Below are 25,825 nucleotides of genomic sequence, written 5' to 3' on the forward strand. Positions count from 1 at the left end.
TATCAAATTCAAAGCGTCTATGACACCATATAAAAATCTTATCGTCGTCATACATATATATAATTAGGATAAATATTAGAGCCTTTCTGCCTTGCTTTTGTTTCTAGGGTTTGTTCATGTTTGTGGAGAAGAATCAAAGTACTTTTGTAAGTTTGAAATAAGGGTATTATGGTAAATTTAGATTTGTTTTATGATTAAAATATTTTATAATAAAAATTTGATTTTTAAAATATTTAAAATTTTTTCCTTTGGCAAATATGATATTTTGAAAGTTTATAAAAGATATATATGATATTCAAATATTAGAATGTGCAAATATGATATTTTAATATTTATTAAGGGCATATACAAAATTCTATGTTAATTACTCATAAATCAATTCAAAACGTCAAAGATGATGAGAACAATACTTGTACTTAAAACTTGATTTTAGTTTGTGTTGCTGTCAAAATTAACTAAAATGTTTAGAAAAATCTAAAAGTCTTTGTATAACTAGTCAAATGTTAATTTACTTGTAGTTTCTCGATAAAAAAAAATGATAATGCATGTGTTACAAACTTCTCATGATCGTGCTTTTCGTGCATTTTTTGTTGGTCGTTGTGGCTTAGGCGGGTATATCTCATATTTGATGAACTTCTCGACTTCAACCAATGATCGAAACATCCTTCCTGATGATTTGTGATGGTAAAACTACATCACGATAGTTTAGTTGATTATAATCCGTTAGTTTCTCATGAAAAGCTAAAACTAACGAAATAAAGTATTTGTGTATTTAAGAACATAACCAACACATAATAGAAAGTTGCTCGTTTCATCTAGCGTAATGTTGTGTTTCACATGTACTTTACTAAAAAAAAAGGTTGTCTAAAATGTATCTTAACAATACAAAATCGAAAACTTATGTACAAATTATCAGTGTTAAAGTATCTTGTACAAAATGTTAACGAAGAGCTTACTGAAAAAAAAATGTCACATGTTTAAAGAATTAGCAAATAAACCTTTCATTTTATTGTGAAAATTCACCAATAAAATTGTTTTTATTCATATTAAGTAGACTAAACTGCACAAATGGTCCCTATGGTTTGCTCAAAATTGTCACTTTAGTCCAAAAAGGTTTGGACTAGCACCAGAGGTCCAAAGTTTTTATTTTGTTGCTTGTTTGGTCCAATATGTTTTGATTTTTTTTAAATGACTGATTTACCCCTGTTAATATGATTTTTTTTCTTATTTGTTTTTCTAATTTTTAGATTTAAAAAAATAAAAATAAAAATTAAATAAAAAGCTCTCTCTCTCTCTCGTTACATGATTCATCAGAGAAAGAAATGGGGCATCGTCCTCTTTATGAATCACCCATCACCATTATCAGATTTAAGAAATATAATCGAATCCATTTGAATCCCTCTGGACTGATAATCCACCATCATGGTTAGCAACTGATTGAGTTTTCTTGATTTTGATTTTTTGATCAAACCCTAAAATCCCATTATCATCAGAATCAAAGTCGTTAAGGTTTCTCAAGGGGAGAAGACAGATTTTAGCATAAGCCTCATCTATGTCAAGATCTACTGTCACTTTGGAAACTGAAGCACAAGGTCTGTGATGAAGATCTGCAAGCACAAGGTTCATCTCCAATCTGTTTCATCTTCTCCATCAGAAACCATCTCCTTAACTGTAACATCCGAATTTTCAGAGACATTATTGTGTATGTTAATCTTGAGATTTAAGGAGGGACTCGACGAGTTGAGGGACCAACTCTCCGAGTCGAGTCGAGATTGCCGCGTGAATTTAATGAATGGACTCGACGAGTCATAGGAGGGACTCGCCGAGTAGGTGCTGGGCAGAGAAACCCTAATTTCCCGGGTTTGGGACCTATTTAAAGGCATTTATAGCCTCATTTGCGGCTACCTTCCCCTGAGAGCAAACCCTATTTGCTATTGGAGCTAGAGAGTGGGAGAGAAGCTCATATTGTGGTTCTTGGTGCATTTCTATGAAGAAGAATGAAGAGCTTCATGATGGGGAACAAAGGAAGGCAGTGGATTTGTGGTATTGAGTGTTTCAGCTGCTAAGAAAAGGTACAAAGTCATCATCTTGTTCATTCCTTGTACTAGATCTCATTTTGGGAGTTTTAGGGCTTTGCTTCCATCTTTTTGAATCTATGAGTCGAATGAGACCTGGTTGTGGTTGGAAACCTCAGATCTGGACCTCCTAAGGTCCTTAGAGTCTAGATGTCTCAGCTTTAGTGGTCCAAATGAGGGTTGATGAGCAAAAACCTTTATGAAGAGCATGTTTTGGCATTTTGAAGCAATAACATCATGTATGAACGTAAAGATCGAAGCTTTACGTAATTATTGAGCCTTGGGATGATAGATCTATAGTTTAAAGTGATAGATCTGGTTGAAATCGTCTGAATGAGAAATCAGATCAAAGGGACTCGCCGAGTCCATGTCCTGACTCGACGAGTCTGCGAGGGTTTGTCCCGATGGATTGATTGTGCGATAACTCGGCGAGTTGGGGGTCAACTCGACGAGTTGAGCTGGACTTTTGAGACTTCTGAGGATACGAGGGGACTCGACGAGTCACAGGAGTGCACTCGACGAGTCGGGTCAAACTTGGACTGTTGACTCGAGTTTGACTTCTGTTGACTTTGGGGTTTTGGTCAACATATGTGATAGAGACCTTGGAGGGGTAAAATGGTCTTTTACCCACTTTAAAGAGTTAGAAAGAGAAAGAACCGCCTTCGATTATCTGAGTCGTGAAAAGAGTATTAATAAGAGATATTCATCCTTTGTGTTAGGAGGAGGCTAGTTCGAGATCCGAGCGCGAGGTTATTTGCTCACCTGCTAGCCGAGGTGAGTCTTCTCACTATACATTACCTAGAGTGGTATCTATGTGTAGACCGGAGGGTCTTGTGTGCTATGTGTATGTATGAGATTATGTGCATTGTGATATATGTATGCTATGTGTTGTATAGAACGGACCGGAGGGTCCAACGATATAGACCAGACCAGAGGGTCCAACGATATAGACCGGACCGAAGGGTCCAACGATACAGACCGGACCGAAGGGTCCAACGAACTATGACCGGACCAGAGGGTCCAACGAGCTACGGGACTGGAGGGTCCCGCTGAGACACATCGACCGAAGGGTCGTACTGTAGCCTCGAGTGGCGTATGTGTTGTATGTGGTATTTTGGGGAACTCACTAAGCTTTGCGCTTACCGTGTTATGTGTTATGTGTTTCAGGTTTTCTCAGGATCGCGGGACGGCACCGGCTTGATTGTACACACTAGAGAAAGAGTTATGTTTTGAGGATCCTGGATTATTAATGGAATTGTGCTTTGTAATTTGAATAAACGAGGTTTCTATACAATATGTTATGAAAAGTATGCGATTTTAAAAGGAAAAATATGTTTGAAAAATAACGGCGTTACATTAACCCCCATTTTCGACAGAAACCATCGCCAACTTTCGAAACCCTAGCGCCGCCACCTTATCTCATCTGCATTAGGGTTTTCGGAGAAGAAGGGCGACGGCGACATAGGTTTTTCGTCGAAGAAGAAGAAGGATCTGAGATATACGAGACTCGACGGAGAATGAGAGAGAAACATAGGCGGCGTTTGGGGCTCGTGTTTCCAGACGAAGCCACCGTCGAGGTGTGAAGACGACGATGTTTATTGAGGTTTTCAGATCGGACCTACTGAAGGCTGAAGCCACCTTCGACGACGATCAGGTTTTGCACGTCTTCTCCGCCCTAGAGTCGTTCTCCATCACCCTCTTTTCTCTTCTTCTCGTCAGACGACCACCATAGCAAAAGAAGGTGCATCTACGCTGAAACAAGGGTTTCTTGGAGGAAGAAGATGACATCCACAGATGGTTTTACAAAGATTGTTCTTGATTTTGAGGTTACAGATAAGGAAAATGTAATGTTTGAGTTTTTTAGATCTGGAAAAAATATGTTTGGATTCATCAGATAGTGGTGGTAGTTCTTGAGTTTTAATTTGAAATTATAGATTTGGAATTATATGAGTGTTTTGGTATTCTGATATGGAAAAATTATGTTATTATGGTGTTGGTGGTGACCGGAGGTGGCAGCGGCGGTTGTTAGTGACCAACGGTGGTGGTAGCAGTGGTGGTGGTGACTGACAGTGGCGGTGGTGGTGACTGACAGTGGTTGTGGTGGCGATAGCATAACTGGTAGTGGGATGAGAAAGAGTAGGGGGAGGGTGGGGTAGCGATAGGGGGTAATATTTCTTTTTTGTTTTATTTTTAATTACGAAAATTCTAAAATGTTTTTAAATAAATAAAAAACAACTAAAAAATAAAAAGTAAGGGCAAAATCGTCATTAATAAAAAGTTCAAGGCAAACTGGACCAAACTCGCAACAAAATAAAAACTTTGGACCTATGGTGTTAGTCCAAACCTTTTTGGACCAAAGTGGCAATTTTTGAGCAAACCACAGGGACCATTTGTGCAGTTTAGTCTATTAAGTACTTAATCTTCTATTTAGAATTGAATGAGCACATGAAAAAAGATATCTACGCTTTTGTTTAGGAAGATCAAACCTTGTCATGGGTTTTGTCCGGCCGTTTTCTAGTCTCCACTCTCCATCCTTCCAGCCGAATATGTAATGATATAGGACAATTTTGGGTCTCAGCGTCCGAGAGCCTCTTACCAAATCTTGATAGCCGTTGACGACACTGCATAATATATATATATATATATATATATATATATATATATATTCTCAACAAATTTTAAAAAACAACAGTCGTTTTTTACATACTACAGACTTTTTTCCACATCTTCTTCTCCAGATGTGGAAAAAAACCACAGATATTTGACATTTTAAAAAATACCTTAATGAAAATATTATTTTTTTACAAGAAAAGAGAGAAGGGAGGGGGGAAATGTTACTTTATCCCTTACGAGAAGGTACTTGACGCATTCACTTGGAAGTTCAAAGTGTCCATCAACATGATGGACGGTCCATGATGTTCTTAGGCCTCTTTTATGCATCCCTTGTTGTGGTTGATCATGTGTTGGATTTTGGACTAACGTTAATATCCCCTATTGTTTGTGGGCAAAATTGTCAATTAGCTATTTCCGGGCAAAATTGTCAATTAGCTATTTGGGAAATTGAATCAAAGTGTAAGAAACAAAAGGAGTAATGTCGTATCTTATAAAAGTTTAGATAGCATTTAATTGAACCATTAACTCACTATCTATATCAACCCGACAACTCATTTGACCTTATCTAAAAAAAATACTAGTTTCATATGAACTCACTTTTATTTGTTACAAAACCAGGTTATTTTGCTATCTCTTACTAATACTTAAAATCCATATATTGATGCTTGTTTTTTTTCTTAATGCAAGTGCATGATGCTTACTTTCTCTATAACTAATATACTCTCTGAAGTCTCCTCCTGCCTCTTGAATGATAATGGGATGTTTGCAAGTGCTTCCTTGTTTATCACATAATCAAATGAGTCAATCATAACAAAAAATCATATGTTATAATACACATACAAATAGACACGCTTACACATATGTACAAACATATAGATACATAATACACATATATAATAATTAAAGTCATTTTAATAGTTAAATATGTAAATAGCTATAAATGCATAGTTACTCATGCATATGTATGAGCACTATAAAAACGATGAAGATATTGTTTTCAAAAGCTGTTATGTCTATGAGTCTATTACAAATGTGTCATTCTTAACCCTATATGCCCGTATTTACAATTTTATGCACTTAATTACAGTTATCTCTAAATAACTTAAAATTAATGATCATGTGGAGTTGATGAAACAATGATGAATTGAAATATAAGTTACCTCAACCATGTTGACATTAGCTTTTAGTCCATGATGACAAATGGTGGAAATTGTAGGAATTGTATTTTCACTAAAAAGTGTATCCTCTTTCTCATAGGATATCCTTGGTGGCTACAACATTAAAGAAAACTATCATTACTTAAATAAATAAAATGCAAAGATCCATATAAAAAAAACTAACATGAGGTATAACCCATAACTATTTCACATGTGGCTGAAGATAGAATTAGCATCTTAAACAATTTAAAAACTGATAAGATGTTAAAAATTCTTACAGACGCATTTAAATCAAGAACATATGAACGTTTCTTCCACGATGTCGCGTTTAACAAGTTTTCATCTGAAAAATATGTCATTTTTTTCAAAATAAGATGTATGTGTATACCATGTTCAAATGGACACACAAATTAACCTATAATTCATAGCTAACAAGTATTTATAATGGTTAATAGTATTGTATATGTACATCATAAAAATTTGTAGAATAATGTCTAATCAATGTAAAGATACATGACCATTTTTGCTCTCATGAATCCTAATATCTTTTGATTTATTTTGTAAAGTTTTCATTGGTTTACAGTAGATATCATATCATTTACCATAATTTGTTGTTTCTTAATGATGATTTTATTATTAACCATATAAAAATATATATATTCCAATCAGGGATTATTATACAAATCCCTCGAACTACACAAAGCATAGCATTACGTGAAAAACTATTACGTGTGAGACTAATCATATTCATGAATTGAATTAATCATTGAAAATGTGCATGCACGAGTATTACTATGTCGAATAAGGGGTTGTTTGATAGTTAATCATTGAATCGAATTTTATTTAGTCAAGGGGTTGTTTGATAGTTGATGATTGAACCAATGTTTTAGAAACCGGTTTGAACCGGGAACGAGAACGGTTCAACAACAACCGGTTTATGTCAATTTCTAAACCGGATCGAACCGGACAGTATCTTAAAAAACCGGGTTGAACCGGTGTGATAGAACTGGTAAAAAACCGTTTGAACCGTTTTATTAGACTTGAATAGTTGGATTTCACTTAATCTATTAAAAAAACAATCCATTTCCAAATAAAATTAGTAAAAAAAACCGTTTGATCAGGTTACCTAGAGTCTACACAACTCAAAGACCTACACATAGAAGTAGATCAACCGGCGGTTGAACCGGTAACCGGTCATCAAACCAGTGCAACTAAAAAACTAGTTTTTAAAACCTTGGGTCTTACGACATCAGACAAGTCAAAGACCAAGTCAGAGAATTCTAAATGTAATATACCGAGTCAGACCCAACAACTTATCAGACTCGGTAAGAAGCATATCAAATAACCGCAACTTTAATTAGTATTCAAAATTCTACGATTACGATTGTGGTCGATTATATTAAGGAACTCATTGTTCATTTTTTCTATGAATAGAATACACATGGAACATGGTATTTAGATTTTATCTAAAAAAAACACTACACTTTTTTGAAATTTTAAAGAAAACTTGACAAATAAAACATTTCTGGTTGCATGTCAATTCAAATCCTGCATCTGCGACACAAACATACACACATACACCACCAACACAGCCCCCTTGCACATATACATTTACATATACCCACCCCCCACCCAACGACTCTTTTCTTTAGTCAAATGTTTCATCAGCATACAAATTGAGTGCACCAATCAACCCTGTATGTGTGTCTGCAACTTGGCTCCATCAATAACCTTCTCTCAAGCCCCTCCTAAACACCTAACCTAATAAAGTACCCATTGAAAACAATTAACTAAGAATCATATAACAGATATTTATAATGTCATAAAACTACAACACTACTCATGTCATGTGATGAGATTCAATGGAATAACGAAGCAGTAAACAAACATTGAGATAAATAATATCGAAATTTGGCAAATATTTATACAACCACTACATAAATAATATATTATGTTGTTTTCATAGTTGATTAAATGATTTTGGGCATAATATATATTTACAATAACTGTACAAATAGATTAAGAGGCGGGTGGATCAAATATTCAAATCCACATAAACAGGATGTCGTACCATGAACATGAAAAATTCATCTTAATTTCCTACCCAATCTGCCACTCCCCTGACCCTGACCCTGACCCTGACCAAAAATAATAAACTGATTATACAACATATAATATCCTAAAATTACTTTATAATAATGTTGAAAACTATATATTTATGAATTAATTTGCCCTCCCACAAGTCATTTGGGTAAATCAATTAATGCGGATAAAATAATCAAAAAAATATAGATGAAGATGATCTAAAAACTCATTGCCAACACTAGAAGCAATAAAGCAAAAGCTAATTCTGAATTTCTGATAGTTTTGAGGTTTTAATTTAAATTTCAAAAAGCAGAAAAAATTATAACAAGAGTGTGGAGAACAGACCTCCAGTAGAGTAGAAGTATAGGTCACATGAAGACTATATTATATATCTCTATAGCATTAGAAAAGCTCCAATTGATGTCTGATGCAACACTTTTGAACTACGATCAAGTCCATGAGAAGCCACCTATCATCAAATCAACAACATGGATGGGATTATTAACAACTTAAAATCATCATTATGAATTATGTCTCAACAAAATGAATTTGTAATCAATCTACCATATGACTCAATGCTGCATAGCGTTCCTCGTTCAAATACAATGGCTTTCCCCTATGCATTTCAACATCCTGCAATCAACCATTATTATTCACACAAAAACTTTATATATAGATTATATTATCCGTTTTTAATTTCTTCTAATGTTTTCTTCCAAAAAAGTAAAAATTTTGAACAATAAAAACTACCTCTTCACCAAATGCATCCAAGTATGGAGATGGCCAACGTGCCTGACGTGCAGATCTTTGAAGTAATATTGTGGTTTTCTACACTCATCAATATCTAATATCAGAACATAATATTATTTAAATAATAAAAAATTTAATCCAATCAGTGAGACTTACCCTGATTAAAAGAAACACGCCAGTACCAGCACCACAAGACATTGCATGAGTTTGGCACTTGTTATTCCTAAACAGAAACAACATGTGTCAATTGTCAAATATAATTTCATATTCAAACTAAAAAAATTGGGACCCAAGTACATTTTTGGTCCCTGAGTATAGTTGTTTTTTCTCAATTTTGGTCCCAAAAAAATTTCTCTAGTAATTTTGGTCCTTATTTGAGGTTTTGTATAATGACTATATTTTTGGGACCAAAATTGCAAAAATCAGCAATACTCGGGGACCAAAAAATGTAATTTACTTGGCATTAAATAAAATTAAATATTAAATGAACCTGCAGCATGTCTTCCAGCTTGGTGAGCACAATTTACCACACAACAAGCATAATGCAGGTTCATCTTGAACTGCTCCACAGTCAACACACTTCTGTTTTATGTACCTGAAGATTAAAAAAAAAAAAAAGCCCTAATAAATCAAATAAAGATCAAAATCATAGTTTAATTAAGACATTTTTTTAAAAGAATAGTAAGAACCTTTGTAAGAGATCTTGGTAGAGGTAAGGCAAAACCATCAACTTAAATGGGACAACAGGGGTTTTGTACAAAACCCCTACTTCAAATTCTCTAGCAAAATGATTCAACCATTTTAAAACCAAAGAACGTGACACCTCATCATTAACAATGTTCTCTAATGTTGGAATCTTGAACATCTTCTCCAACTCTTCAATTTCAACAAACTCTTCAGCAAAACCATAAGCAAAATCCATTCTATCATCAAATGATTGTGATGATCTGTGGGCCCCACTAAACGGTGCTAAACTCGAAGAGTTCATTAATTTCCATAACAGTGCACACCTTCTTAAGAATGGAAAGCTCAAGCTACGAATTGTCTCCTTAATATCACGAGAACTATCAATATAATTGGAAACAAAATATTGACGTATCAACACATGTTCACCCATGAATTTGTATATGTCTGTGATGAGAGATTCATGGTAACTGAAATCATCCATAGCAGATTCGTTTTTCCCAAAATATGTTATTACAGCCTGTAAAACAGAATTAACAAAAGAAAACAGATGACTTAAACCAAAGGAGAAATAGATTAAAGAAACTAGAAAGAGTAAAATATAAAGTATATTTATTTGTCTATATTGATAAGAAGGATAAAGAAGGTTTGCAATTTACTCAAAAAGAAGAGAAGTTATATGAACCTGAGTAATGGAGACAACATAGCACATATGAACAAGAGGCAAGAATGATTTCTCAGAGGACATAAATGGGACTGGAAGACAGAAGAGGATCCACATTAAAGTTGAAAAAGGATCAGATGCAAGGACAGGATTGGATGCCATGGTCCAAAACTGTACATCAGGGAATCGTATGCCCATGTCAGCATTTTCCAATATGCTCATCATATTTTCTGAAAACAAAAGAAAACAATATCAACAAAATCAATTTCACAAAAAACATGTAAACTCATTAAAGTAAAAATAATAACATACCTTCAACTCTGTTTGTATGACCAGGTAGTTCATTGAGAGTATCAGCATGTATAGACTTTGCAAACTGTTGAATACATCTTAATCTTAAAAGGACATCAAGAGAATTTTGGGCACGGATGCTGTGGACAATTTTCAGCAACAATGACAAAATGAAGCCACTGGAAGATCTTAATTCCTCATACAATGAACTAATGCTATAATTGGTGGCATGTGAAGTTTTTTCAGATCTTGCAGCAATTTCTGTAGACACAAGGGAATATTTGAGTGTGTCCCACATGATCATGGAGTCACTCAACCGACTTGATCCTGAGATTTTATCATTTCCTGGAAAATACATTTCGTGTAGTAAATGAACCACGGATTCAAGATTCGCGCCTGTTCCTCCTTTGTGTTTTACTGGAAAAGATTTGAGGAATTCGTTCCTTCTAGAAACATCTGCAGAAGCTTGTAAGAGAGATAGGGATTGTTTAAGAAGAAGATGTTCAGATGATTCATAGTTAGAAGCATTCATGGGGGACAGATTTGGAATTTTGGATGATACACTCTCCTTCATTATCGTTCCTTCTCTAGGCAAATCAGGTAGGACAGAATTTGCAAGGCCCCGACAAACAGGACATAAAAACTCCCCCTGGACATCAAAAAACAAAAATATAAGAAAAAAATTATGAATTATTCGCATCAAAATCTACAATGGACTTGAACAAGATGCACCTGATCTGGATCCACAATATGTCCTCCTTCAAAATCAATCCTTCGTGTGTATCTGCAGACAATACATCCCACATCTTAGGTGATCCCAAAATATATATACATAGAACAATGATGTTTTCCTAAAACAGTAATGTATATTTCTGATAAGGGCAAAATAGTCATTTTACGTTGGTCATGGACCAAAACCAAATCACATCGATAGCCCGGCCGGAAACTTTCTTTCAGGGACGAAACTTGCAATTAATTAACCCTTGTTAATTTTATAAAAGATAATGAGAGATAAGGGTAAAATAGTCATTTTACCTTTCCTTCAGCGAGCGTAGATAACGATCAAGGCAACCTTGATGGACAGCATGGCCACAAGAAGTAACATAAATGCCATTACAATCCGAAGGCCCAAATCCATCATATGGCAACCGTGAAGTAACTGAAGCACCTATCTGTGCCTTACCACTAGGGGACCCCACATTTTCTGATGAAGATGATGATGATGATGATGGATTATTTACAACTTCATGAGAGAGAGAAGCAATGTACTTTCCAAGCAAAAGAGATTCATTTGTATCATAACTACTGTATGAACTACTTCCAGGAATCGAAAAATCCACCTCATCAATCAAAACATCTGATTCCCCCACATTATTTTCCATAACATCCAGAATGAATGTGTACATATCTTCTTCAAATGCATCACCCGAAGCTGAAGCTGTGGTTGGTTGACTTTGACTACTATCATGTGCTGTTTGAGGAGGAATATTTATATTGTTCAGAGAAGGGAATCGGGTTTTTATAAACTCCAGAAAAGCATCAACCTCTCTTGGTTGACCAGTGGATGCAAATTCATTAATTGCAGTCTGAATGACTTCCATTAACTGGGAATTTACTGTTTCAGATGATTTAACTGTTAATGTGTCCTCATTGACTTGTTCCTTTCCAGATCTTTGAGCTTCTTTTTCCCATGATGGGGGACCTTTGTCAAGTAAACTCACAAGCCTGGATTTCTTGTATCAGGAAATCAGATATGAGGTCAGTTCATGGTCAAATAGTCAAATAGTCAAATGTAATAATATAAACAACAGTAGATTACCAACCTGGAGAAGAATTAGAAAAGAGACAGGAGTCTTGGAATTTGCATCATGACAAAGAGAGCAGACTACTTGTACATCTGAATCAGTTGCGACATCAGGAAGACTTTCTTCAGGATCATTTGTGTCATCTAAGCCAGTGTCTTCTGTCATATTCTCCATGAACTTTGACTGCTGTGCCTTCATCTTTTCCTGTATGTAACATAACAAAATTTAAAATTTAAAAGGGTAGTAGAAATCTCTTATTTTCTAAAGGCATCTCCAATCCAAAACCATTTGTTACACCAAAATGGTGTTATCAAAATTCGAAGTTAAAAGTTTCCTTCGTACAAATTGGTCTTTCAACTTTAAATTATGCATTTTTAGTTTATTAGTTGTATGATAATATTATATATGTAAATATTTGTTACTAAGTTTTATGTTTCAAACTTATTTAAAAATGTAGTACTTCCTAATAATTTAAAACAAAATACATATTTAAACAAAACACATAACTGAAGCTCATTTCAGTCCACAAAATGCTTTAACTAATTGATCATTTGTGGGGAAACCATTCCAACACATAAATGTGAAATATTTTTTTAAACATATGTCTACTATTTTCAAAATGCATGTGTAACATTTACTTTAATGTGTGTTGAATATATTTATTTCAAAATACAAGTGTAATTATATATTAATAATTTATTTTTGTTATAATTTGTCTAATATTGTAATTTATGAAGTTACTGTAACAAAAAAAATATGGGTGAAATTTGTATAAAGCTAATAAATACAATGTTTTCTTAAATCTAAAAAAGCTGGAAAACTGTAACTGACCATTATCGCAGCTTGTCTCTCACGTGCTTTTGCCTTTCTTTTTTCACTATCAGAAACAGGTGCACTGTTGTTACTCACATCACTAGAATAAGATAACTGATTAACAACTTCAGGCGCCAACATTTGCAGTTTTGTTAAACATCCAGCATCCAGCTCAGCAAACTTCTGAAGAAGATTCTTAATCAAAGAAGAAAGGTCAAACCCACCAGACTCCACATAGTTATAAGCATTTTCCTTTTTATTTATCCTCATTAGCGACACAAGAAGCGACAACAAGCTTTGATCATCATATCCATCATTCAACCCTGTAGATATTTCTTCAGCAGCAAAGACTAAAAGGGGAATAGAATTATCAAAACCACCAGATTGTGACTCGATCTGTGCTTGAGAAATGTCCAAAGCTAGTGACAACAAGTGCAATGCTGTTATAAGAACGCCATCTGGCGCACGCGATGCTATTAATTTATCTGTAAAAAGCGCGTAGAAAAGAACAGATCGGATGATTTGAAGAACTGTTTTACATGTGGCAACTTTAGCTAACCCATTAAGAGGAGCATAGATTTTTGTCCATTTTGGGAGCTGATTCATCAATGCAGACACACTACAAAAACGCAAGTATCTTTCTTCTGCAACTTGCAAGTCTCGTGAGTTCCAACGAGGATGATACAAATCCAACTCTTTCCAGTATTCCAACCGTAATTTGTACATACCCTAACATAAAATGGCATTATCGTAATTTTAGTATATGGAAAGGAATTTAACTTCACATTGATAAAAAAAAAAATACTCATCCCATTACCTGTTTGATTCCAGATGGATATGAGTACTCGGCTACAGTGTCTAAAATTTGTTGAAATTGTTCGACTTTGGAAAGGTCACGCGGAAGGGATTTGACCAGTTGACTATGAGTAGCGTTTCCGGTTGATAGCTTATAGATTAACTCACGTTGTAGACATTGAGCTGTAGTTAATCCACAAAATCGCCTTTCTTTTACTATCTGTATAATAAGATTTAGCATTTCTTGTACCAAAACCGCTTCATACCTGAAAATATCATAGATATTATTGTTACATTACCTATTGTTAGTCTCACTGATTAGATATTAGCTTTGGTGATGACATTAGAAAAAAATACAGACTCTCGATAACCGCGCCGGTCGGTTTAAAAAGGTCTTTCAAGTGTTGCGGTCGGTTTTACCTAGTCAGTTTATAAAGAAGCTTTTGCTGACATGGCACCAAAATCTTTAACATAATTATCATGAACATTATATAAATACATGTTCATTCCTTATGAAACCCTAAAAAAATTGTAATAGCCTTTAGTGTGAGAATTAGTGAGAATTCATCACTTATATGAGCTTTCCTTCTAGATTAGCTTTTTTGTGAATTTTCCATTCAAAATAGAAAATTACTTTCCATATTGATCCTGTTGATTTAGGACAGCATTGAATCTATTCCAATTGTTCATCAACACCTATGCATAACAATAACATGTTCTCCCACACATAGAGAAAGTTTTAGGAAAGATACGTACTCACTAGCTCTTTCCAAATTTAAGGAAAGGTAACTTGAAAGACCAAAACGTTCGATGATTCTAGCAATATAAAGATCTGCAGGGGCTAATGCAGCACAACACTGTAGAAGAAATAGATCAAGTTCTAAACCCTGTTCAGACCTGAAAAGAGAGAAAAGAAGAATGAAAATCAATCTTAGAAGAAGGGTAGGTAAAAAGATGTAATTTGGAAATTTTTGCATACATACCATCGAACAGAACGATACCACTCATAAGATAATATTGCAGCATCCCCGTTTTTTCTCCACATTCCAGCATGAACTTCACTACAGAAAACCCTAATTCGCAAAGGATGTTCCATTACAAAAGCTGAGAATCCATACGGGTGGCAACCACCTAAAACATGACCAAAGAAATCACCATATACAGCTGGCAATCCAGATTCAGATTCAGATTCAGATTCACCATAACACCTCTTTAATGCTCTTTGTAAAACCAATGACAGCAATCGGTGTAATGGAATGTGTACTGATATCTCCTGTGAACTAACATCATATTCAATTTCTGGCCAATCTGATAAACTTAGAACACTAAGTGATTCCAATTCGTTTGTATAATCTCCTTCCATTTGATGATCGCTTAAACCTGCAGAAATGGTGTCATTTGACCCGGTCAAACGTTGATGAACACCACCACCCATAGTTTTACTTGAAGGTGACTTGAAGATAGTTTTTCCCTTTCTAAACTTAGAAAGTGTTCTCTTTAACTGAAAGAAATTACTACCAGAAGCATTGGTTCCTCTCGAATTAAGATCTCCTGATGTATTGTCCACTTTCAACCAGTTTTCAATCGCTCTTAAACACTCAAAAGTCAACCATGAAATTGAAGTCAACACTGTGAAACTATCATTACCCCTTCCACTCCCAGTCACACTAGAAACAGAGCTTTCTTGTGAAAGTCTTCCCACTTTTGCATGTCTTAAACTATCTTGTTCATCAATGACTGATTCATCTTCTGTTTCTTTGTTGGAAAATGCTCCAGCCACTAACAGAGCATGAATATTTGCAATTGAATGACCTAAAACGAAAGGTAAATGCATGTTTTCGTTTTCTTCTTCTATGTGAATATTTGTTTCTCTTTTTTGAGGGCTCATGCCTTGGACAAAAGCTAAAAGTTTCATCCATGTTCTTGAGATATCACGCCTGTCACATGTCATGTATTTTGGAATTGTTGAATGGCTCATGACAAATCGAATGTCTTCAACCACACGATGCGTTGTTTCATATAAGTTTCCCCATTTGGAAACCTGGAAAAAGAAATCATCAACAGAAGACAATGATTGGAAAATGAAATTTAAACTCTGTTTGGTATTAAGGAATGGAATCACAAAGGTGATGGAATGAATAAGGTCATCACATTCCCTCATCATGTTTGGTTGGTTTAAAGGAATGGAATGAGTCATTCAAGCATGTTGTTTGATACATATAATCGGAGAACTAAACGAGATTATATTGATAAATAAGGAAAAAGAACAATATTCTATAAAAATTAATTAAAAAAAACTAATCAAATAAAAATATATCGCTAAATAAATTGTCTATCAACATATTTCATGTCATTTAAAATTGTATTATTTGTATTTCAAACAATCAAAAAAAAGTTCATTCATCTCTTTAAATAACTTTTTATAAAAATATAAATGCAAATTCAATTAGATACCATGAAATCTTAAGATAGAATTAAAGTAAAAATATTATTTGTTTTTGGAAAATGACGATAAATAAGTGAATTCGAGTTCAGAAATTTTACATAAACATTATTGTGATTGAATATATATATATATATATATATATATATATAATAAAATAATTTATAACATATCATTCCATTTCATCAAGAAATTAAAAAGAAAAACACTCCTCCATATGAATGGATATAATCCTAGAAAAAGGAATCACGAATGATCCATTCCATTCCTATGAGACAAACAAACATGATTTTTTCATTCCGTTGTAATGCTCCATTCCATTCTTTCCTTGATTACTATATACCAAACACTACCTTAGAGTAAGTAAGTAGATGAATGTCAAACAAAGAAAGTGATGATAATTTCAACATCAAAGATGATATTAAAACACCATAATAACCTGATAGGAACACTAATAGAAGCTGATTTTACCTGTAGTCGATGATCCTCTCTAGAACAAGAACTGAATATATTGGTCAAACATTCCAACAGCATTGCCAAAAGATCCATTTCCTTAACAAGGCGTGGTGTCAGAGTAGGAACAGTGAAGATTTGAACAGAAAATGTCGGCAGTAGTGGATACTTTCTAAAAATAGAATCTTTACACTCTTTTACAGCTTCATTCACAACTGTGGGGTAATACCGTAAAAAAGCCTTTGCAAACTCATACTTGAAGAAAGGATCACTTAGTAATTTCAACAGTAACTCCTGAAGCTTCCGGACAACTTCAGTGCTTAAAAACCTCTCTGCCATTACAAGAACATCCAACAAACCAACCAAAGAGCATACCCTTCCAGAAACAAAACTGAGTAAACTTTCACTACACTTGCAAAATTCCAAAAGCATCCCTACCACCGCTGATGTCAGCTCATCTGCAACCTTTTTCTGTTCTGTAACATTATCATCAAGAGTGGGTCGATCACGATCTTGATGAATGCTCTCTGCAAATAGTAGTTTGTTCTTCCAGAAAACGAGAAGGGAATCAAGAACAGGAGATAAAGTATTTGCAACATCTTGTTGAAGTGGCTGTATCTGTTCAGCTCCTTTATGTTTAGAACAAAAGCCACTACGTTTCCATGCAGTCACATCCCCACAATCACAGCATCCACCACCTGTATATATGATGGAGTAATCATGGTCTTTGTGGTTACCATTTTGGAAACATGGGACACAAATTGCACAAGTGGGATCATGTTCACATGTTCTACAACGATATGCTATATCATTGTGACCCCAAACAGCCCCACAAACACCACGTTGACCAATATTCATGATTGCCAGGCGATGTAGGACTTCACTAGGATCACCATCAAACATCAACCACTGTAACCAGATCATACTTTCATGTAGTAAATCTTCAATCTTTGATCTAGCAGGAGGTTCTGACTGGACTTCCATGGCAGTTTCCATTTCAACATCAGTTGGTAGAACCGCAGAGACGATATCTGGTATTCGATGTTTGTTTTCTTTAACATATGAAACTAAGCCAGACTCCTGATGATCGAGTCTGTCTTCAGGAACTCCTATCAGGACAAGCCTCTGATACCAAAAAAAGAAAATATGTCAACATCGTGTTTTTAACTGACCTAAAATGGCAATTTTAAGTGACCTAAAACACTAGAAGAAAATGTCTGGTTTTTGGAAAATGATAAAAGATCTCAATTTAGTATGAGAAGAACTGATTATGACTTTTTACTAGTGAAAACGTAAACTTTCCCCCATTGAATATGAGGATCACTATACTCCTCTATTCCAGAATCAGTCAACTATGGGGGTAGCCGTTCAAATTTACTGTTCCTTAACTGAAAATTGTCAGCAAAACAGTGAGAATCAATTATATTAACCAAATTCCAAACTAATCTAAATGCGTACTGAAAGAAAAATCACAACAAATTTCCCATTTCCAGATACATTTCCAATCCATGATTGTCACTATCGAAAATGCCCAATTTCCGGTACAAATTCAGGGTTAAAGAATTTAAAGATAAAATACTACCTTGAGTATATGATCTTTTGGAGAAAGCGGAGGCGTGTTGGGTTCGGATGATGATGATGAATCAATCTCCATCCTGAACATGTATCGAAGAAGCCAATCGGCGCAATAACAGTTGCCGATTTCACAGCTTTGACGCCCCAGGGCTGAAGAAGCAGTATTGCATCAGAATCCTAATCCCCTCTGAGATTTTTATATCACTTTTATCTTGGAGTACAACTACAGGATATTAACCAACCCCCGTCTCCACTCGAGGCTCTCAAGAAAGAACCACGGTTCAAAGGACTAATTGCGTGCAGAATTCCCCTTTTTCCTATTTTACATACCAACGCTTTCTGCGGTTAAATCATGTCACCGCCATTACTTTTACCATTTTCCCAACTTACACCCTTCACTTTTCAACACTTGCCGCTTCTTGTCCCTTGTAATAGGTCGTTCCCTAACTAGACGATATCTTATTAGGTTGTTAGCTAACTAGGAGACGGATACAACTATTTCGCGAGCCAACCATTTAGTTCTCAAGGACGCCTAGACTATCAACCAAATGAAATTCACATTCAATGTATAGATGTGCACGCAACAAGAACTCTTTTCATTTCATCATACCATTCACAAATATCATGTTCAATGCATGATTAATTTGTTATATTAGAATATATTCAAAAAGCATAATATAGCTCAATACATATCGATGGAAGGCAAACGGGCAACAAGCTGCGCCGATAGCCCTTTCTGGATCGCAAAACTAATCCTTTTGAAAACAACATCTGTGGATCTAGGAGATATGACATTAGAGTGCATGACCCGTTGGACTCTGTTGAGGAGCTCCATCGCCTCTGGTGCGAGAAAACCAAATGTGTCAAATGCAAAAGGTACAAACACATGTTGATTTTCTATACATGCATTCTCGTGATTTGCCACTTTGCACGCAGCGGCTTTCAAAGCGGCATGCCCTGCTGTGAAACCCCCGCTCCTCAAACCGACGAGAGGAGAGACCCCAGTAAGATCCACACACGCGTGCTTCCCTCCTACCCATCCAAAGACCAAAATGTCATCCGGTCTAAGTGTGGATCTTCCATCCTGCGGGTCCGTCAAAAAGTTCACTGGCGCTTCTTTCTTCGCAGAAATACCAGCACGCCGACAAGCATCAAAGAGAACATCCCTAACCACATCATGTCTGTACTTGAAACCAGGGAGCTCTCTACAATGAACCGCATGTTCCCCAAAGGTATCCAAACATGCCTTGCGGCAAACTGGGCATATCTCATTAATTGGGAATAGAGGAATCATGAGGCGATAACGAAGGATAGATCGATACTCCACAGGAGACATATGCATGATGATATTCTATCATAAAGACCATCGGTAACATAAACATTTCATAAGGTGCTATTTAAATCATATACACATATCATTTCATGATAACATTTCATGCAAAAGAGAAATATAATCATATTGTATCATGTACCTCAAAGTAAGAAAATGCATATTTATTCCTGGAAGAATAGGTAGCAATATAGCCTCTAACTGATTTTTCAATGTCAATGTAATTCTTGCTTTATACTTAAACATTTATTTCCAAAAGTTTTTAATTCAGATAAGGATAATTTTTCATTTATAAGCAACCTACTTAGTTAGATATCTTGATTTTAATTTTACGTCGATTTATTTATACATAATTATCTATGGATTTACCCTATTTAATCTTATCATTCCCGATTAAAACCATAATATGTGTTACCCTATCTTTTGGATCTCCCAAGTATATGTATAAAAGGTGGTGTGTCATTATAATAATCCCATTAAAACGAATTTTGTAGCAATCAACAGTGTAATGTACGAGTTACTCTTATAAAATTGATTGGTCAAGTCTTTTTGGTGGACCAATTATTTTCAATTGGTTATTTATTAATGAGCTAAATATCATTTGGAAATTGCTTTATTTTTCGACTTTAAGTTAGTCGAATTTTCTAAAGTAATAGAAATGTTATTAAGCCATCTTATAGAGGGGATTTTGTAACATCCCTCGCTAGGTCTATTTGAAAACATAGTTAAAGAAAAACATTATAATATTCAAGTGTTTAATTTGAAAATAATTGCAGAAAATATAGCCTCGATATCTCAAAAACACATTAGTAAGTTTTTAAATAGAGAGGTTGTTAACAATAAAATATCACAACATGGTTCAAGCTCACCGCACATTCTGTGGCTTTCTTAAGGTCTAGGCGGCTAATCCCAAACTTAAGCTAGGGTCTTCAATATGAGCACACATCAAAATAAAGTTAGGCATGAAATTACCTAGTGAGTTCATCCGAGGTTGATTCATTTAAAGTAAGAATCCATTTTACTCGAATCAAATCTCCAAAACACTTTGGGATTTTATTAACCAAAAACAAGTTTGAAAGGGGTCTTATATGCCCTATAAGTTTTCACACACTCAAGAGCTAAGTATTTGTTGCAAATATTGATAAATCATTTCAAATTCACAAAAGGGATAATCAAGAATATTTCATGATGTATTTATGTAATGCATTCATTTATCCCACCCTCTTGCCAATTTCAATAGTCCATCACATAAATGGCAATGGACACTTGAGAGAAATCCCTTCACATTAATGGTAGAAATCTTACCATTAGGTGGAAATCCCACCTATATTTTTCATGACGGAAATCCCATCATACTAGGAACTAGGGTGCCATTATCTCAAGTGTCACACAAGGGGTAGCTAGCCCTCGTGTTTAAGTGGAGATTATCTATAAATCTAGTCACTATCACGCAAATATTATAGTCGTCATCGGGTCCACACAAGTCACTTCCCATCCTAACATGTATACAACAAGTATGATGCTAAAACTCTTTTTCTCAAAAATAAGCATTTAAGCTTTATATTTACAAAAGCATTTCAAAAAAAATATCATTTAATGAATGCACAAATAATCTACATTGCAATCAAGGTTCACATTATAATATCATATTATAAAAACCAAGCAAAACTCATCAAAATACAAAAGTACGGTATATTAATGTGTACTCCCGGTAAACACACCTCAAATCCTTGGTTTATGAAGTAACATCTTCAAACGAAAAGTCCTTCAAAAACCACATACAGTTAATGATGTGGCCATACTCATACAAATGTTTACGCCATTATCTTAATCTTTATGAGTAGTGTTGCAGAAATCGGCCTAATCGGCCATTTAATCGCTAATCGGACCTCCACCAATGAGATTTATTGTTAATCCGTCACTATAATCGGGCTTGGTCAATGCAGGTCAAAGTCGGAATTAATCGGACTTAATCGGACCAAATCGGGTTTTGTCAATGCAGGTCAAAGTCGGACCTAATCGTCGATTAATCGCTTATTTTGGAGGATTAAAGTTAGATTCATAAAATTTTGAATAATTTTCTTAAGAGTTAATGGTCCCCGATTAATCTCCGCCTAACTAATCAATCCCTAATGGCTGCTCCACCGATTAGCGGCCGATTAGTGATGCCTGAAACCATGTTTATGAGCTTAAATGATAATGCTTTGAATTTGATAAATATACGAAAAATCATAGTTGATCAACAAAAGGAAAATATTAGGACACGAATGGAGTTGATAAGGCTAAAAAGTCAAAAACTAAAAGGCTTGTCACGCCAACCTCATACACACGTTATGCTCCGGCTGAAGAGTTCGAGTACATCACGGAAACTTTCTAGCTTGTGATGCAACAAATACCAGAGTCGCGACGTGTATCCATATTCTCTCTCTCTCTTTCTCTCTCTCTCTCTCTCTCTTTATATATATATATATATATATATATATATATATATATATGCGATTTTTCAACCTTTATAGAGAGAGGTATCAATCCCAACCTGTTCCAAAAATAAAATATGAAGTTTAGAAGACCAAAATGCATTTTGAAGCTGAAGGACACATTCAAAGTTTATGTTTGAAGATCAAAGCGTGGATTCAACTTTTATTCAATCAGTTAAATTTTTAAAAAAAATGTCAAACAACACCAACATGTTTATTTGTTGTTTCCTACTTTCGATTATGCGCTAATCACCCTATATTTCTGCTTAGATTGATGAACCCCTAATACTATGGTTCGATTTTTCTAGTTTGAATTTATTTAGTTTAGTATTTATTATGTTTGTTTGATCGTAAATCATTATGTGTTAAAGTTCCGATTTTTATTACTTTTTGCTAAGTTTATATGATTTAGAGGACCAATCTAATTATATGAGCTTGAATATTAACTAATTTATAACAATAAATTGTTAGGACTATAGATAGATGAAATCCTAGGGTTAAGTAATATAATCGTGAATTTAAACCTGCAATGAGCTAATTAATTATCATGAACATAGTTAGATAGATCAACTCTCTCATAATTCAAAACTATAATTGATTATTTATATAGTTGATTACATGATCATTGTGTTAACTGTTTTTATAAATAATAGCATTAGTTAGTTGGACCAAGACAACTAATTGCATTATAAATCAGTACTTGCAAACATAGATTCATTGCACTACTAGGAAATCAACCATAGAAAAATGGGGGATTCGTAATCTGAGTAGAAGTACTTCAAATCAATTGTTTTAAACTCGTTATTTGTGTCGTTTGCTATTTAATTAGTTAAATTAATAATTTAACAAAAAACCCCAATTTACTTTTATGTATGTAGTTTAATTAATAGTTTATTATATTATATGTTCTCAAATCAACCTATGATGTATGAGTTGCTATGTTGACCATATATAGTCGGGGCTTAGGGTCGATGTTTTTCGAATATTTTTGGATTAAAACATGTAGCATGTAGATCTTAAGTCTTAAAACTAGCTAACTTGCCTATAAACCTCATTTGAGCTTAGAAACCTTTTAAATTGTCTAGAAACTTCTATTTAACTTCATGACGATTTCATCACCAAATAAAGACAATCAAGGTAACAAACTGTATCCTTTCAAATTATTGGAATTTTATGAAGGTTCATATGAACCCTAATTCAAAAATATATACTTACATTGTAACGTCCCATTTTCCCAACCAAAATTTTTCATTTTTATTAAGGTAAAACTTCCCAATTTATTAAACCATTCTTTAAGAAAACCATTTATTCCAATTTACATTTATTAAAATCAGAGTATTGTACAAAACACGGAATCTTCAATGTTGTTGATGAGTGTGTACAGTCCCGCCTTCGCCTTCTCGCAATCATCGATGATACCTAAAACCATAAACAATTGGGTAAGCATAAAGCTTAATGAGTTTCCCTCAAAATACCACCACACAAATGGATAACATATACAATCAAACATGTCGGGTCCAATCAACCATCGGGTTGGAATACCCTAGGCCCAGTCAACCTCCGGGTCCAGTCATCCTCGGGATGGAATACCCCAGACTGGGATGCCAATATACAATGAGTCCAATCAGCCATCGGGCTGGAATACCCAAAGTTTGTTGGCCTACCGCCTCAACCCTACCGCTCTTCCCGAGCCTCCGTACCTACGGTTTACAGTCGGCTCGCACCGGGTATCTTGGCCTACAGCATAAAGCAGGAGCGCCTCAACCTAAACCACACACACATGTCGACATATAAACAATCAGGATCAAGTAGGCACATAATACACGCAATAGCAATCATACAGGTCACTACCGCCTACTAGTCCTCTCACAGTATACAGTCCTACTACCAGCTAACCTCCATAGAATGTGTAACCATAAGTAACCAGAGGTGAGATAGCCACCCGAACAGATGATCCTACTCTAGAGCTACAACCAAACAAGGAACAAGAAAGAGAGCCTAGACCAAGAGTTCTCATGCTATCCTACATGACCACATACAATCCCTAAGGGCACTCCATAGATGATAACCAGCAAGCACAGATAACATAAAATTCTACAGATTATTACAGCAAGGCAACATACTCAATACCTGGAGATAGATCTAACAGATCACTACAACATAGCAGCATACTCGATACCAAAACACAGATATAATAGATCACTACAGCGTAGCAGCATACTTGATACCAGAACATAGATCTAACAGATCACTACAGCATAGCAGCATACTCGATACCAGAACATAGATCTAACAGATCACTACAGCATAGCAGCATACTCGATACCAGAACACAAATCTAACAGATCACTACAACATAGCAACATACTCGATACCATAACACAGATCTAACATATCACTATAACATAGCAACATACTCGATACCAGAATACAGATCTAACAGATCACTACAGCATAGCAACATGCTAAATATCAATAATCCAAGGAATGCATGACCGTATATACTCGGAGGTGAGATAGTCACCCGGACAGGTGATCTTACTCTAAAACCACAACCAAACAAGGAACAGGTAAGAGAGCTTAGATCAAGAGTCATCAGTCTATCCTACATGACTACATACAATCCTTATGGCATCCATCTACTAACAGATAACCAAAACTAGTGGGTCGGCATTGGTTCCTTCGACCAACGGGTAAAGTGAGGCAAAACTCACCTCAATATGCACGTAGGTAACCACCATAGTAACGAAGAACTCTACCAGCTTCAACTCACTTCCAAACACCTACTCGAGTCAATACCCGATCACAGGTCATAGTCACTTGCAACAGTGATTACCTCACATGAAACGACGATTAAGGTTTCACATAAAATGACGATTAGGGTTAAGTAAGAACACTTAACCCATTAAGGACTTAATCACCTAAGGGTAGGGCTAATTAAGGTTTAACTTAGTCATTCTCGGGTGTAATAATAATCCAATCAATAGCCCAAATACGCTCCCGATCATTGTCCAAAATAAAGCTTCTCGATTCTAGGGTTTTCCACATAAAATTATAACTAGGGTTAGTGTTCCACACTTAACCCCTTAAGGACTTAATACATTAAGTCGAATATTGCATTAAGTTAATTGTAGGGCATTATTAAGTATTATTTAAAGCTCAATTAACAGTTTTAACGTGGGTCCCGTCAAAACTCCAAAACTAGGGTTTTCTAAACCCTAATTAGGGTTTCCAACCCCAAACTCGTGCCACTCGGACAAAAGTTAGATGTTTAGGTAATTAAATATTTAATAAATCGAGCACCACCCACTGCCACCTCGGGCAGTGGTGATCGGCGGCGGTTCATGGCGGCAGGAGGCAACAACCACCATTTTAATGGCGGGAGTCTTTAATTTTTAGGTCCAAACACCATCCAAAGCTTCTCGGTTTACACGTAATGTTAATCCAACACCCACACACGCACACAACCACCCGAGATGGCGGTTGGTGGTGGTAGAACGGCGACAACCACCATGGTCGGTTGCCATGGTGGATGCCTCTTCGATTTCCGGCCAACAAACACACACACACGTGACATCGACAGAAACACGCTCACACACACATTTGAAACACCCATAAACGCAGCTGCAACCTCACTGTCGTAGGAGGACGGCGGGCGGAGGGACGACGAAAGGGCAGTGGTGGCGCTTGACGACGCAACCAAAAGGCGATACCGCCAGCGTGACGGACAACGAATCAGAGGAAGGAAGGATGTGCGACCGAGAACGACAACAACATCAGCCACGACGTCGGCCTTCAACGGTCATTGGCTTCGT

The 25,825-nt window shown here is 35.5% G+C and overlaps 1 protein-coding gene across 3 annotated transcripts; it reads right to left on the bottom strand.

Annotated features, from left to right (window-relative positions):
• Positions 1-7,305: 7,305 nt before the first annotated feature.
• Positions 7,306-18,512, bottom strand: PRT6 (proteolysis 6). 3 transcript variants are annotated; one of them, XR_013717634.1, is made up of 19 exons: positions 18,211-18,512; positions 16,647-17,753; positions 14,716-15,773; positions 14,489-14,629; positions 13,755-13,998; positions 12,956-13,666; positions 12,143-12,328; positions 11,355-12,052; positions 11,052-11,103; positions 10,341-10,968; positions 10,050-10,258; positions 9,370-9,884; positions 9,171-9,275; positions 8,837-8,903; positions 8,681-8,758; positions 8,495-8,563; positions 8,276-8,399; positions 7,917-7,977; positions 7,306-7,606 (listed from the first exon to the last, which is right to left on the bottom strand). XR_013717634.1 is itself a non-coding variant. In XM_079064514.1 (18 exons), exons 1-17 carry the CDS (start codon positions 18,289-18,291, stop codon positions 8,325-8,327), a joined length of 6,024 nt encoding a protein of 2,007 aa, XP_078920640.1. In that variant the 5' UTR covers positions 18,292-18,512; the 3' UTR covers positions 7,306-7,606; positions 8,276-8,324. The 3 variants fall into 3 exon arrangements, 1 of the variants encoding a protein (XP_078920640.1); XR_013717633.1 differs by having other exon boundaries at positions 7,917-7,983; XM_079064514.1 differs by lacking the exon at positions 7,917-7,977.
• Between the last annotated feature and the right edge of the window lie 7,313 nt (positions 18,513-25,825).

Source organism: Lactuca virosa, chromosome 8 (assembly GCF_052849685.1).
Source record: "Lactuca virosa cultivar CGN04683 chromosome 8, Lactuca_virosa_CGN04683_v6, whole genome shotgun sequence".
NCBI lineage: Eukaryota > Viridiplantae > Streptophyta > Magnoliopsida > Asterales > Asteraceae > Lactuca > Lactuca virosa.

Coding starts and splice junctions, on each gene's coding strand:
- PRT6 (XM_079064514.1), bottom strand. CDS start 18,291: ATGTTCAGGATGGAGATTGATTCATCATCATCATCCGAACCCAACACG. Junction 14,630..14,715: donor TGGTATCGTTCTGTTCGATG/GTATGTATGCAA, acceptor CTCTCTTTTCAG/GTCTGAACAGGGTTTAGAAC. Junction 10,969..11,051: donor ATATTGTGGATCCAGATCAG/GTGCATCTTGTT, acceptor TTTGATGTCCAG/GGGGAGTTTTTATGTCCTGT.